Genomic DNA, 14,937 nt, shown 5'->3' with positions numbered 1-14,937 from the left:
GAGTGGTGAAAGCTGCATCTTTGCCACAAAATTCTGTTTTCAGCATCTAAACTGTGAAGTAATGATGTTAAAATGAGCAAAGGGTGCAGAATTTCATGAATGGACACCTCTCCAACTGTTAAGCATGAGGATGGATCAATCAAGCTTTGGGCTTGTGACATTGGGAACGTTACATTGGTAGAGAAGCAAACAACTGAATAAAGCGGGATAATCCTAAACAAACTCCATAATCCTCAACAAGCTTCAAGTGGCGGAAGCTGAAGGTTTTGCCATGGCCCTCAAAAAACTCGAAGGAGCGGTGCATGCTTGACAACCTAAAAACACACAAGCTTTGATACTTGCCTAAGGAGCTGATCATGCAGGGTGCCCAAACGTTTACTTCATGCCTTTTGGAAATCATACCATAAACCGGTAAACTGTGTCTGTGTAGGAGTGTGTACAGGTTATTTTTTATTGCTTAGCTTCACAGTAACTGATATTTTGACCAGAAACATGCAAACATTGGCATATATATATATATACACATAGGCATATGGTATAGTGTGATGCAAAATCCTTTATTTTTGTCTTGTTGGCCCTAACCTGCTAACATGATCCATGAGCCACAACCGGTAATCGTAGTGGAAAAACTCAGATGAGGCAAGGTGTGTTTCTAATATGCCTCTGTGTGACGTGGAACAGAAGTCAAATGTGAATTCCAGTATGTTGAAATCCATGTTTTCTAAACCGGGCAGCTCAGAAAAAAAGTAACAGGGTTGTTGTATTTCAGTTTGTGGGTTGGTAGGCATGATAGGGATGTGCACCAGCACTGAAAAAGTGTGTGTTTTCATAATATGCCCCTTATATAGTCCGGGCAGTTGCTGACCACACGTGTCCATCAAATATAACCAGTTTTGTCAAGTTGGTCACACTACTAGACCAGCTAAACCATCAAACTACAATGAAATTCTTTTCACCCACCTCGACCATCAAGGACCAGCTTAGATCATCTAAAACTAAAAGGTTTAACCAGTAAAAGCTGGTCTTGACTTGGTTTATGTAGCAGGAAAGTAAGTTAATGTAGGTTGAAGGTAGGTTAATGTAGAGAATCCAGCTCAAGACCAGCTTTTGCTGGTAGCTGATTTCAGAGGGTCTTAAATGGTCATCCAGGTGAAAACATACCATACACTGGTAAACTGGATAGTTCATAAGAGTGTGATGGACTCAAATGATGGCCTACCAGTATGACCAACTTTATCAAGCAGATCGTATGCAGGTATACCAGAATGGTCATACTGGCCGACTAACTTGGTCAGATTAATCGTGCTGGTCTAGCTGGACTGCCATCTCAAACGGACCCATACTCTAGGCTTGCCAAGAGCTAAGATGGTCCCCCAGGCTGTGGATTATCAGCAGTTACACCTTATGCCATGTTCTGTTGCTTAGTGTGGAGGTGAATTTACCTGTATTGTGGTGCCCCAACCCAGGTTTAGACCCAGAAAATGGGGGACCCCTGACTGCAGCATTATCAGATGTACCCTTTAATTCTCAGACGACGTGCACTGATTTGACCCCGCTCACAGTCGACCCCTCCTTCTGAGCCGCGTCACATGTCTGTCTCTGTGTGTGTGTGTGTGTGTGTGTGTGTGTGAGTGTGCATGTAGGAGTGTGTACGCGCGTGCTGGGCAGTGAAGATGGCGGAGGCCGCCGCTGGTCCTCGACACAGTTTTTTCTGTCACTGCTGTAAGAGTGAAGTGGAGCCCAAGTTGCCGGTGAGTTTCCGCCGCACCTGCTTTATGATCGGTCGTGTGGGGTGGGAGCGGGGTGTCCTGGCTGTTTAACACAGGGGGTCTCTGAACGAGCAGCAGCCCGTCTGATGATCTGATCCTTACACTTCAGCCGTATTCAGACTTTAACTACAGCCAGCCGATAAACACCGGGAGGGATAAACAGCACTGTGCTCGGTCTGCTCGCCACACTCTCAGAAAGGTAGGATATTACAGTGGTCCTGTTTTGCCCCGCGGGGTCGGTCTGATCTAAGTTTGGGAGTGACATCGTTGCCATATTTAGCCGCGGACAGAGGGGCGGTCAGCTGTGCGCCTGCGAGCACATTCATGAGGGCGAGCTGTGGCCCTCGCTACACCCGCTGACGGGGACCTACTGTTCGCAGCTGTTTTGACGCCGCTACGCACGCGCTCGCTGCAGACCCCGCCCGCTGAAGGACGAGCGCGACCACCACCAGATTGCAACCAGTCACAGAAAATATGTTCAAGCAATGTTAAACTGTCAACATTACCTTCACTGAATCACCAGTCCAAGCTGATGATGATATTCACTGAAACTTAATATTGAAACAGCCCTGAAATTATAACCAAAACAACAACAACAACAACAATATTTCTGCTGTAAAAGATGATAAATCAACGCTGCCTTTTGTACAGCAAAGGTAGCTAATTTCAGTGAAAACAGTCCAATGTAGCTATTAAAAATTTCAGAGATATCAGTGAACATCAGCACAGTACAATAGGAAACATGCACACCTTTATACTACCTACTAAAAACAACTTAATGGTGCAAACTATGAATCTTGACCATTAAAACTACTTACAACATAAAATACATCAAATATCCACGTGTAATATTTTGCCCTGCATGAGGCTGGTCCCCTCTCACACACTCTCCCCTGTGTGTTAATGTTCATGTGCCAAATCAGGAGGCGCAGCGCTTGACTGTCAAACCTGTTCAACCTAAGCAACCCGGCGCATTACAGGAACCTACAGCGCGTTCAAGGCAAAACATAGCTAATTATTATAGGACCCAAAAAGCTTGGCAATATGAAAAAAACAGCCCATGCTGGCTGGCAAGCTCCCCATGCAAACGACAGAAATGGCAAACTAGTGTAGCTACATGCTGCACCAGCCGGACATTAGCCGAGCAATTAGCTACAGAAACTAATGCATTTCCTTTAACAGCTGAAGACAAAATGCCTGGTTGTGACTGAAGATTTTTTTGTTTTATAGATTTTGGGCTGTAGAGCTAAACTGTTCAGTAATGTAAAGGTAATTTAGGTGCAAGCAATAAAACTAGCTAATGCATTTCCATTAACAGCTGAAGTCAAAATGCCTGGTTGTGCCGCTAGTTAGCTAGCTAGCTAAAATCTTCAGTCCCGACCACGCATTTTGCCACAGTAATGTAAAGGTAATTTAGCTAAAATAATTTACAATTATATAAATTATATAAATATATATTTTTATTTATTTTAATGAATGAATGAATTAATTAATTAATATGAATATTTTCCTCATACCTCAGAGGCAGCAGTTGGCTGTTAACGGCCGTTCGGGTCTGTTTAAATCGCCGGAGTGAGCGCGCGCGTCCTCTGTCACGTGATCTCCCGGTCAGCTCATTGCGCCCAACGTTATCATCGATCTTTTACCATTGATCCAACGTAGTACTGGTTATCAGACTATACCTAAATCAAATCTGATCAAAAATCAACCTCGCCTTGCGAATGTGTATGAATAAAAACATCTACTAACTGTGTATTTAGCTAACACACATACATACTAAACTACTAAACTAAAACATAGCCAACTCACCAAACCTTAAAAGAGCATAATTATTTGTTGTGAGTGTGTATAAACAAATTCATGCATTTTATAGACACTAGATACATATAGAAAATACATCTAAAATTAATCAATCTAAGATGAGTCGCTAACAGTGAGTCCTTGTTGGCTACATTAGCCATGTATAGCTAGTTCCAGTGCACAGCTGAAGAAGCATAGCTTGGCTCATCAACTACTTTTGGAGTAAAGTGCCTACGTTTTACATGCAGTTATCCCTTTGAACGTTGTTCTGCTGTTTTAGATGTGAGTAAAGGGCAATGCATAAAGCACTTGCTAATCATCTACACAGGAGTTTCAGTGCCCCAGGTGTGAGTCTGGCTTCATTGAGGAGGTGACTGAGGACTCTAGGTGAGAGGTTTGCATTTGTGCCAACAGTGTGTGAAAATGATGTTTCTAGGACAGTTAGCCGGCCTTTTGTCAACACCACACATCTAATATACCAGAAATCTTCATGGTTGTTAATGTAGTTCTTTGTGTGTGTGACTTGAAACGAATGGGTGTTGTACTTTAGCCTTTTACAGAGTGGAGGAGTTGCGACTGATGGAGTCGTGGGCAGTGATGGCATGGCCTCGCAGTTTGCTGAGGTAACTTTTCTTTCCTAGGCTTTTCTGAAAGTCTCCTTTTCCAGCTCACGTATGAGAAACAAGGACAGTTATTGCATGAGAGATCTGTCCTCGTATTGAGTGCACAGTCTTTTTTTTGTGTTCTTAATGCTTGCATTTAGTCTTTAATAGTCCTAAAATGATGACGTGGAGTGGTAATGACGGAGATGCTGTTCTCCCTTTTACATGGGAATACTACAGATAGGAATTTTTTTTTTAGGTAGTCACCACCATAGTTTGTAAAGTAATAAATAAATGTCAGTTAACGGAAATGGTGGAGGTCAAGTTGAGGTCTGGAAGAAAGTTGAGGCCTGGCCAAGAAAACCATTCCAGAGAACTGCTCATAGGATTGCTAGTAAGGCAAAAGCCCTTCATGAAGAATTAGCAGACTCTGAAGTGGTGGTGCACTGTTCTACTGTGCAGCGGCACCTGTCAAAAAGTCATAATCAGTGTTTGATGTTCATAGCGTCACTTCCATGAAGCCAACTCAAGAAATCATCTTCTACTCGCTTAGCTATTTACACTGACACATTTTTGACCAGGGTACCCAAACCTTTGCATCTCAGTTCTCTCTGATTACATTGCTGCTGTTTCTGGCTCATATTCTGTGTAACCTTGCTTTGGGTGATCTTTGCTGTGAACTTGTCTTTTTCGTCATCAGTTGTGGCAGCTGCTCTTCATGGAACGTTCTGCCCTCCTCTCCGACCCCGCTGTCTCTGGCTCAGAATCACTCCATGGGAGCTCTGCTGTGCAGACGGTGGCTGATCATCCTCCCGAGACGTTGAGGCCGGTAGCTGGTCTAGAAGAGCTTTCAGAAGCCGTGGCTCCTGAGCCGGTCCCTCCGCAGCACAGTCAGGGGAGGCACTCCCGAACAGACCGAGGACCAGCAGTGGAGGGGTGGGTACAGATGCGTTAAGTAAACTCTCGGTATTTATGCAGTATACAGCATGCAGAGTTAAAGAAGTTTGAACACCACGACGTAATTAGGCAGTTTCATCCTATTGCATTTCTGCCCTATGTCTGTATCTATAAAGAACTACAATGTCAGTTTACAGTGGTTAAGGTAAGGTTTTTTTTTGCGCTTGTCTAAGAATACCAGGGTCAGCCATGCTCTTCTAACTGCTTTAAAGGCTCAAGCTGTCTATTACACAGAGAGGATCTAAACTTAGACGAGGAGGATAACCAGAGCTTTGTCTGCTTTTTGTTCTGTCCGATCCCTTAATTACCCAGATTAGGTCAATTACCAGGCTCCTATAATGCCTGTAATCATTTACTCTGCGCTTTACTGGGGGATTTAACAAAAACACACAAGATTAGTTTCACTCTGTTCGAGGTTTCTCATGCTATAGCCTATATCCAAACAATGCACATGACCTGATCTTGTTTCTCTTGTTAAGAATTGTTCAACAGTTCTTGGCTGGCCTGTTCACCAACTCTGGTACTATGAATTCTCAGCCAGCAGCATGGTAGGTGGTTTGATGTTTTTTCATGTCTTTTGGGGTCTATTTTAGAGCTGTCACTATCGATTAAATTAGTAATTAAGGAACCTATCGATTAAGTTGATAACTGAGTAGTCCGAGGCCAAAGATTCCCTGTCCCTGTCATATAAAATACCCTGTACCTCCATTTTTGCCATTTCTCACTTTTTGACATCATTTTAATAGCCCACACCTGGCATTAGGCATGGTGCCAATAGGTTTATGTTTATCATTTGCACATCCGTGTCAGCAAAGCGTGCAACTTAAAGTAGCTAAATGCATTCATTACAAGGGGTATTTATACAGTTGGGATTGAAGTTATTCAGCACCCATTACAAACATTCCTACACCTCCTACACCTCTACTGACCCAAAAGCACAAGAAAAGTTCCTGTATGCTTAAGTCACAGGCGTTTTGAGATATGGGCTATGTCTGAAGGACACCGAATGAAGCATACTTTGAAAAGATTTCCCTGCTTACGCTGAAGAATAGCGGTGTCTTGGTGATGCTCTGAGGCTGCTTTGCTTCCTCTGGCACAGGGGCTCTGCAGCATAGAAGGGCCAAGATGGATTAAGGCAAGTATCTTCATTCCTTCTGCGAGGAAGCTGAAGCTTGGGCCTTCACTGGACCTTCCAACACGACAATGATCCCAAGCATACCTCACCAAGTTCACCAAGGCTTGGTTTCAGAAGACGTCCTGGAAGATCTTGGAGTGGTCGTCACAGTCGTCTGACTTGAACCCCACAGAAAATCTTTGGTGGGATTAGCAGAAGGTGGTTGCAGCAGCAAATCCAAGAAAACTATTGGACCACTGCCCATGAGGAATGTGCTAAGATTCCTCAGGAATGCAGCCAGAAGCTGGTGTCTGTCATAACAGCAGAAGGGTGCTCTACTAAGTACTAAAGATGCTTGCCATGAAGGGGATGAATAAATCTGCAGAGACTGCAGTCGTCATTAAAAGTGATGTAGTTTGTGTTGAATTTGGAGAAAGCACTTTATATTATAAAGTGTATAATATTTTCAGCAAATGATATCACCAGGGTGGCCTGTGGAAACGGCATGACCCCTTTACACAAGTCAGGACTTAATACACCCTTTAGCTGAAATTCCAGTTTACAGATGCCAGATAAAGTTTCAGTTCTTGTAGTTGGATGCTTAGGTCAGGGGACTGTGTTGGCCAGTTTGCATCAGTTTGCATCTCTTCAGGTTAGGTAGATTTCTGTGGTATATTTTGGGCCATGTTCCTGTTGTAGAAGCTGTTTTTGTTCACAGATGGTTTGTTCTTTGGTATTTTTTAGAATACACTCTTCCCTCCACTTGTGGTATACTACTAATGACTAGTCCACGTGTTCCCAAAACCCACCCGGCTTCTCTAGATGTTCTATATCATACTTCAGGCAGAGTTTTTATGATGAGGTTGCAGTTGAGGTTTTCCTCTTATGATTCATATATGAAGATTTTGTTTGTGCAAGGGGTTCTGCGCGCTGAACCGGTGCACCACCCTCTTGACTCAGCTAAACTTTCATGCAGGTTCTTAACAGTCATAGGGGGGTTTTGATTTGTCTTACAAGCATACGAGCCGTTCTCTCTGAGAGTTGCCTCAACGGTTCCCCTGAACTGGCATTTCTTAACAGTCCACACTGATTAAACCACAAGCTGAGACGCTTTTGGCTTGTCTTCTTTTAGCCTTCTTCTGCCTTGTGGGCATCAATTACTTTCATTTTCAGATCTTCAGACAGTTGCTTAATGGAGCCCATGTTTGATGAGTGCTAGTACAAGGGTTAAAGAAAAATCGTGATTATTGATTAATATTGATTATGGCTATGCAAAAATGCCTCTATATTAGTATATGAGCAAATAGGTGTGTGATGCACCCTGCAATTGACTGTCAACCTGTCTAGGGGGTATTCCCATTTTTGCACCCAAGGAAAAAGTGGATTACCTGCAGGAGCTGGGTTTCTACTTTTTAATAAAAAAGACCTGGCCTGAAGTGCCAAACTTATGCACAAGACTGCATCGTGCTGCTGTCCAGTGAAAAACATGTATCTCAGTTTTTGTCTGTTTTTAATTTTCTCCGTTGCTTGGACCTTGTAGCTGCACACTGTGTGAATAGAAATGCTCTTAATTACTTGGTGTAAACTCTTACTTTACACTGAACTTCTATTCAGAGTTGAGAACATTTTTGTCTTCTCCTGTAAAGTCATAATTTTGGAGAAACGTTTTTTTTACTGGACAGTGATGATGTACTTTGCTATACTAAGAGACAAGGATTCACTATTTGAATAATCTTGTTAAACTGAGTAATAGTGACAGCCCTAATCTGTTTCCTCGTGCCTGAGCTGAAACACAGTGAAGTGGAAAAAGTATACCCCTTGTCTGAATGTCTGAATTTGTGGAGAAATGGAGAAAGCTTGTCCCAGTTGTCAATTTTCCCATGTGTGGGCAACCTCCCAAAATCGAACTGAAGGCCTTTCTTGCCTAGCTGGGGTCAGTGTTGATGTCTCAACCGCTAGGAAAGAGCACCAGGCAAGAATGGAGTCTATAGCACTATAGCATGGCATCCATTGCTAACTTAGAAGAATAGAAATACTCCATTTGTTTGGGGTCTGAGGTCTGGGATAATGTGTTATGGACAGATGGATCTAAAGTGGAGTTTTTCTGGCTGATTTAGGCCCGGTTATATCTGCATAAAACCTACCGCTGCTTTACAAAAGAAGAACTTTATATCAACTGTGGTAGTGTGATGATTTGGGGATGCCTTGCTACCACTGAGGGGACTGCAAGATCTGCTCTGTATCCAATAAAGCTTCAAGAAATTTTCAGGCAGGTCTACCTTACGATGGTTAAAACATAAGAAATTTTGAATGTGCTACCACAGTGGCCAGGGGGTCGCAAGCTTGAATCCCAAACCATGCCGCTTTGCCATCAGCAGCCAGAGTCCAAGGGAGCACAATTTGCCATGCTCTCTTCGGGTTGGTAGATGGAGCTCTCGCTCCTCTCATCACTCTGAAGCGATGTTGCCTGACAGACAGGTGTCTGTTAGCTGGTCCGGTGGAGCTGAGGGCCCAGCGTTTTCCTCTGAGCGTGCCGTTTGCCCAGTTTGAAAAGAGGTGGTGGCTGGCTTGACATGTATCAGAGGGGACTTCTTAAGTCCTTGGGAGCATTGCTAGTACAGGGGGAGTTATGAATGGGGGGGTTAATTGCCAGTTTTGGTTGCATTTATTTTGTCTGATGGGGGCTATTGAAATACCAGCTATTGAAAGGAAAGGGCAATTATTTACTTTTTTAAATCAAGTACTGGTTCATGCTATAATGTCCTTCAGTGTTTGAAAAATGCACATATTTAAGAATTCAGACAGGGGGGCCACACTTTTTTACATGCACTGTATCTGTTGGGCCTAACCACAGTAATTTCTAACCACAGTCTTGTTGCTCAGGACTGGAATGCTGCATTCAAACCCTGGAGATTATGCCTGGGGACAGGGAGGTTTTGATGCTGTCATTACACAGGTGGGTGACTTCAGTGCTGACTACATTGACTGATGAGATGAGGACCTCCATAATAATTTCCTACACACCTCAGTTCTTTCACATTGCTCCAGTAAAGTGGGCATATCATGCATTTTTTAGAAACATGGTTTATATTTATTTTTTGACTGCATTAAACTGCATTGTGCCTCTTAAAACAGCAGTCTGAGATCCTTAAAACACTCCATACAGCTTCAGTGTGAATGAGTGGATCTAAACCTTTAGCGAGATGTTGTGCCATGGACTGTATTAGGTGACAGAAGATGTTCATTATGGAGGTTAACTGGTCGGTTGCTCTGTACCACTTGCCGGAGTCGTCGTTCCCCTCTGGCATCAATGGCCCGTGGGGCACCACTGTTATGCTGTTGGAAGGAAGTCATGGTGTGAAAAATTCATTCTCAGTACACCTTCACTACAGCAGATCTACAACACACCATGAAGCAAGCGGTTTCCGAGATGCTATCACCTTTTACACAGTACCCTATCATCATGCGTCTTTCTTCAACAGCCGTTTTTTGTCGCCAGGTCCATCTGTGAGGTCCTAGGTCGACTTAATTTCAAACCATAATAATCTGATATGACAAAGACTGTGGGCGAAGGATGGTAGTATGTTTTAAAGATTTGCACATTGCAGTGAAGAAGTGCCCCCAACAGCATAACAGTGGTGCCCCATTGATGCCAGAGAGGAACAACGACTCTGGCAAGTCATACAGAGCAATTGACGCACCACTGTGGACCAGTTAACCTCTATAATGAACACCTTCCATCACCGAATACAGTTGGGGGTAGATGATCATAGAGGCCCTGAGTGGTCCAGCGGAATAAGGCGCTGTCACTATGACTAGATCGCTAGTTCGAATCCCAGTCATGCTGCTAGCCATCGGCAGCCGGGCCCAGAGAGAGCACAATTGGCCTTGCTCTCACCATTTGTCCGTCTTCACCCTCTTAGTGGCAGTAGCATTGCATGTGATGGGGGAGGATATGTATGGTTTGGGTAACTGGCAATCCAAACTGGGGAGAAAATCCAGGTTCAGTCAGAAATAAAACTTTAAAATGGTAGGCGGTCATACAGTTCTGATATGGCTGTGTATTTTGGTTTGCATGGCTCCAAATGTTTTGCAGCTTAGCTTACATAAACAGATGTAAACACTGGGAATGGTTCAAGTTTAACAATGATTTTGAAACTCTTTGATTTCCCCTGATTCCTTTATCTCCTAAACACCTATATATACACCTATACCTATAACACCTTTATGAGTCTTGGACTTTCCCGTCAAGTATGGTAATGTTCTCTTTACTTTTTTTCTGTGTTCTAAAAGAACATGAATTATGTATGTAATTCTGTCCTTTTCTGGCATCCTTTTGTCCTGCAGTTGCTGGGTCAGTCAGAGAGCGCTGGTCCACCGCCTGCAGAGAAAGAGATGATCTCATCCCTCCCTACAGTCCACGTTTCCTCAGAACAGGCTGGTGAGTTCCCATAATCTCCTGAGTCATTGCATGCAACACCATCCTTCAAGCAGCGCAGTGTAAAAAAAGGACCCACCCACACATTTCTTGACGGTTTCCCAGAAGGGATTTTCCAGCTTCTGCCGACTACTGACAGTCTCTCAAAGGCTTGTACGGCCTGTAGAGCCAGTCAGTGTGAACTGAGGGCGGGGGTCTTTAGGAGTGAGCATATTGTTCGTAGTGATGCACTGATCTGATATAGTGAATCGGTATCAGCACTGATACTGAGCAGATTAAACAGATTAAATACTGATCAAATGACCAGTCCATATCCAATGCAGTTTCTTATTCATTTAGCAGTAAGGTCACAAAGTATGATACTATTTTTCTTTTGTAGTGAAGCAGTGACATATGCTATCTTGCATACATAGGAATGTCAGATGTAAATGATTAAAAATCATTCAAAGAAAAAAAAATCAATGTTTCCATTGACCAGAACTATGCAGCTTGCACTGTGCGACTCACTCTGCGGTGTATACACTACAGGGGTTTCAATTTTATATTGGCTCTCAGCAGAGGATGTTTGACAGCCCTCAATTGAACATGGCTAAAGCCATAACAGTAAAGGGACAAGGAGGGGCCAAGGCAGTGGCCCATTTACTAAAGGCTGAAATCACCTCCCACTTTGCCACTTTCCCATGAACGCCTGGGATGACGAACGGCACAACAGTAAACAGTTCTGGCATGATGTAGTAACAAACCCTGTTCTAGATTAAACATGGACATTCAAAGCTTGTAAAAGACTGTGCATCAATGACAAGACAAGACAAGCCAACACACACATACACGCCAGTGAAACACACACAGTGGACAGTAAGCGCACATGCCACAAGTGGTGAGCAGCCATTGCTGTGGTGCCCAGGGATCAAAGGGGGTGAAGGGCCTTGCTCAAGGGCCCAACAGTGGCAGCTTGCCGAGCCCAGGTGTCGAACCCACAATCCTGTCATCAATAGCCTGAAACTCTAACCGCTAAGCGATCACTACCCCACTGATTTATGAAGTGTTATTGCCACTGCAGGAACCTAGAATGAGGTTAGTTCATATGAAACTGGCCCCACCCACTGAAAATAACCACGACCAGGGGATTCCTCTGCCAGATCATATGTATCTTTGGTGGTTTAGCTAATACGTTAGGCCTGCAGTTCTACCAACCAATGGAGTCGAAACCAATTGGAGAGCTGGCTTAGTTGTATCCACCCAGATACCACTCATAATGATACAAAAATCTTAATTGGACACATGTATTGCAGACATGTATTTACCCATTCCCAGTAATGATTAGGGCTTTTCTGAAGGCCTGGAAGGCTCTTAGTGCCCCCCACTGGTCCTGAATTCATAAACTAACTTTTCCAACTCATCCAAGTGCATAGACTTTGATACAGCCTTTTTTTTTTTTTTTTTTTTTTTTTTGTATTTATGTACACAAGAGCTTGGGTCAGTACTGAAGTCACTCTTCTTTTGAACATATTGCTTACCCAAGTTTATTCTCCCAAGCGCTCTCTCATGCCTCTCTCTCTCTCTCTCTCTCTCTCTCTCTCTGTCCCACAGCATGTCGTCTGGAATGTCCCGTGTGCAGAGAGGAGTTCTCGGTAGGGGAATCGGTCCGACAGCTGCCCTGCCTGCACTGTTTTCACAGTGACTGCATTGTGCCTTGGTTACAACTGGTGAGAGCCAAGCACAGCAGCTTTCAGACATGTCATATCTGTAGAAAGGAGAGGGATTTCAGCCCGGGCAGACAGCATTGTTCTTTACGGTGTTTGTTATCAGTTTAGTGGCTTTCTCTAGTAAAGTAATACAAAGATGAGTCTCACTGCCTTGCCTTGAAGTAGCATTTGAACTGAGTGACATTTGAAATAATAATAATAATAATAATAATCATGGAAAACAACATAGACCCAGCCCTGACACATACAGACAACAGCTTATTAGTGTCCATTATCCTTTCAGCCTTTTTTTTACTGGTCACTTTCATACCACAGGACCACTGGTCCCAGCAGTTATAATGCAGAATAAAAATTGCTGTGGTCCTATGGTGGTCCCATTCCATTGATGATTTGTAAAGCAGCAGAGGGGCTACAGTGTGTAAATGTAAACCTAGCGGTTGTATGTCTGATAACATGGCCAGTTTGTATATATACAAAGTCGATATACTTAATAAACTGGCAACCAATGGGAATGTATTCGAGGTATAGAGTTAATTTGGCTCATGACAATATTGTTCAATACAAGAATTCTACAACGAGCTTGTTGGAAACATGGTCTTCACTCTTTGTCCACAGCACGATACTTGCCCTGTCTGTCGCAAGAGTCTAAATGGTGAAGATCACAGCCTGCAAAGCCAGCCTGCACCTCAGGAGACCAGTCCTATCGCCACAGAACCCTATGGGACCCAGCACCTCTGATGATGGTTCTCTATTGTCTCTCTTTTACAAGTATACAGAGAGAAACATAAAGCGCTCCAGAGGCAACAAGTGCTCTCCGCCATGTGCCTTCTGTGCTCGCTTGCATACAGACTGAGACACATTTTGCGGCCCCTGATCACACTATTTTGAATTCTGTTCAGGGAGAACTTTCTGAGACGGTCAGTAAACCATGATCTCTTACTGATGTTATGCACAGCACGTACGATCACTTTTTTTACAAAGTGAATAATAACTCATTGAGTATGTATGTGTTTTCTGACATGAGAAGCATTTGTACAGCTCAACGTATAATTAAATTGTTTATTGAGAAGATTGTTTTCTGTCTAAATTAATAATAAATTGAGATACATTTGATCTTGGTGAGGGATCACTTTCCCAGACAGGAATTAAGCTAGTGCTGGACCAGAGTTTCCTTTCAATGGAGAATGTCTTCAAAAAAGAGTAGAGATTTTGCATTACCAGAAGACCAACTCTGGAATTTTGCTACATAGAACATGAAGGCATTCACTTTAAACAGTGTAGTGTGTGAATCTGAATGGTTCTCAGTTATGTGTTTACATTAGTTTTTTGGGTTTTTTTTATTACATTGTTTATTACTAGTAATAGTAGTATTATTATATTCCTGCAGTCCCTAGGATGTCTAGTTCAAGTAGTCCGTGCCTGATGACTTGCATATAGTTGCCTTTTAGTTGGTTTTATCTTGCAGCTGATTATGAGCGGGCAATTTTTGCAGTTTATCTGAACAGCAAAAACAAATGGGCTAATGGTAATCTTGTCTTTTCTTTGGCTGATGTGGAAAAAATTGGGAGGAGGAACATGCTTGAAGCCCCTCCTCCTCGTCTAATGTCCTATAAATGCCATCTCTACCTTGTTCACGTGTCTATGACAGGTCTTCGCAACTGTCCACCACCCCACCCCCTCCCTTTAACTTTAGCAAATGTATCATTCCTGGCTCCACTTATCAGAGAGGATGGACTGGCGTCCTACCACACGCAGAAGCCCCTGGATCTCCAGGCCAAAATCCAGAGTTCTCTCTTACAGTTTCCTCCTAAGTTGTCATATGCTGATGGCATGGTCTGAACTAGCAAAGTTAGGTATAAATAAAAGGAGAAAGAGGTGCAGGTCTTCCTTAAATGTCAGTTTAATTGTCTGAATTTCTGCCTAAATTCGACCTGAAATGTGATTAGATCTTCATTGTGAACCCTAAAACTGTCAAAACATGAAGAGAACACGATTAAACAAATGACAAAGCAAATATATATATATTTTTTTATTTACTTATTGAGCACAAAATAGATTTCAGTTCCATTAATAGAGTTCAGACCATTATCTAACACTAGATTTCAGTAACTTCAGCAGCAACAACTTCAATCAGACATTTCTGTTAAATGGCATTCAATCCTATACAATGGATTGGAGAAAATGTGGGCCCATTTCTTCCTTACAAGGAAGAAACTCAGTGATGTTGGTGGAATTGCTTTATTTTGGTCCTTCCACAACATTCTGTATTGGTCTCATTGCCTTGCTGCATGAACCACCTGAAACTACCCTGATACTGCATACTACACGGCTAAGGGGACACATGATTACTATCCTTCTTAAATGGAACACCTGACTTTATTTAGAATCATATACTTAAATACATAAACATAGATATTCAGTGGTGGATAATTTAGTTTATAATGTTTCTCCCTTTATCTGGTTTAGGGATTTGATTAGATTAACTACAATTAAGCATTGAGTCCCTGTTGGAGTATGGTTCTACCAGCTTTGCATAGTTTGAGAGGGATTT

At 42.9% G+C, this 14,937-nt stretch overlaps 1 protein-coding gene across 1 annotated transcript; it reads left to right on the top strand.

Moving 5' to 3' along the window:
- Positions 1 to 1,673: 1,673 nt before the first annotated feature.
- Positions 1,674 to 13,455, top strand: rnf115b (ring finger protein 115b). Its single transcript, XM_072674669.1, has 9 exons — positions 1,674 to 1,751; positions 3,898 to 3,956; positions 4,120 to 4,192; positions 4,872 to 5,107; positions 5,608 to 5,676; positions 9,126 to 9,198; positions 10,590 to 10,683; positions 12,271 to 12,386; positions 13,002 to 13,455. Exons 1-9 carry the CDS (start codon positions 1,674 to 1,676, stop codon positions 13,122 to 13,124), a joined length of 921 nt encoding a protein of 306 aa, XP_072530770.1. The 3' UTR covers positions 13,125 to 13,455.
- The last annotated feature ends 1,482 nt before the right edge of the window (positions 13,456 to 14,937 follow it).

The sequence above is a fragment of the Salminus brasiliensis genome, chromosome 3 (assembly GCF_030463535.1).
Source record: "Salminus brasiliensis chromosome 3, fSalBra1.hap2, whole genome shotgun sequence".
Classification (NCBI taxonomy): Eukaryota; Metazoa; Chordata; class Actinopteri; order Characiformes; family Bryconidae; genus Salminus; species Salminus brasiliensis.
The sequence above is the reverse complement of the archived record's forward strand: the minus strand, read 5'-3'. Positions and strand labels throughout refer to the sequence as shown.

Excerpts from the sequence above, each read along its gene's own strand:
- rnf115b (XM_072674669.1), top strand. The coding sequence starts at position 1,674 with ATGGCGGAGGCCGCCGCTGGTCCTCGACACAGTTTTTTCTGTCACTGC. Across the intron at positions 4,193-4,871 it reads TGGCCTCGCAGTTTGCTGAG|TTGTGGCAGCTGCTCTTCAT; the intron begins GTAACTTTTCTT and ends TTTCGTCATCAG. Across the intron at positions 9,199-10,589 it reads TTGATGCTGTCATTACACAG|TTGCTGGGTCAGTCAGAGAG; the intron begins GTGGGTGACTTC and ends TTTGTCCTGCAG.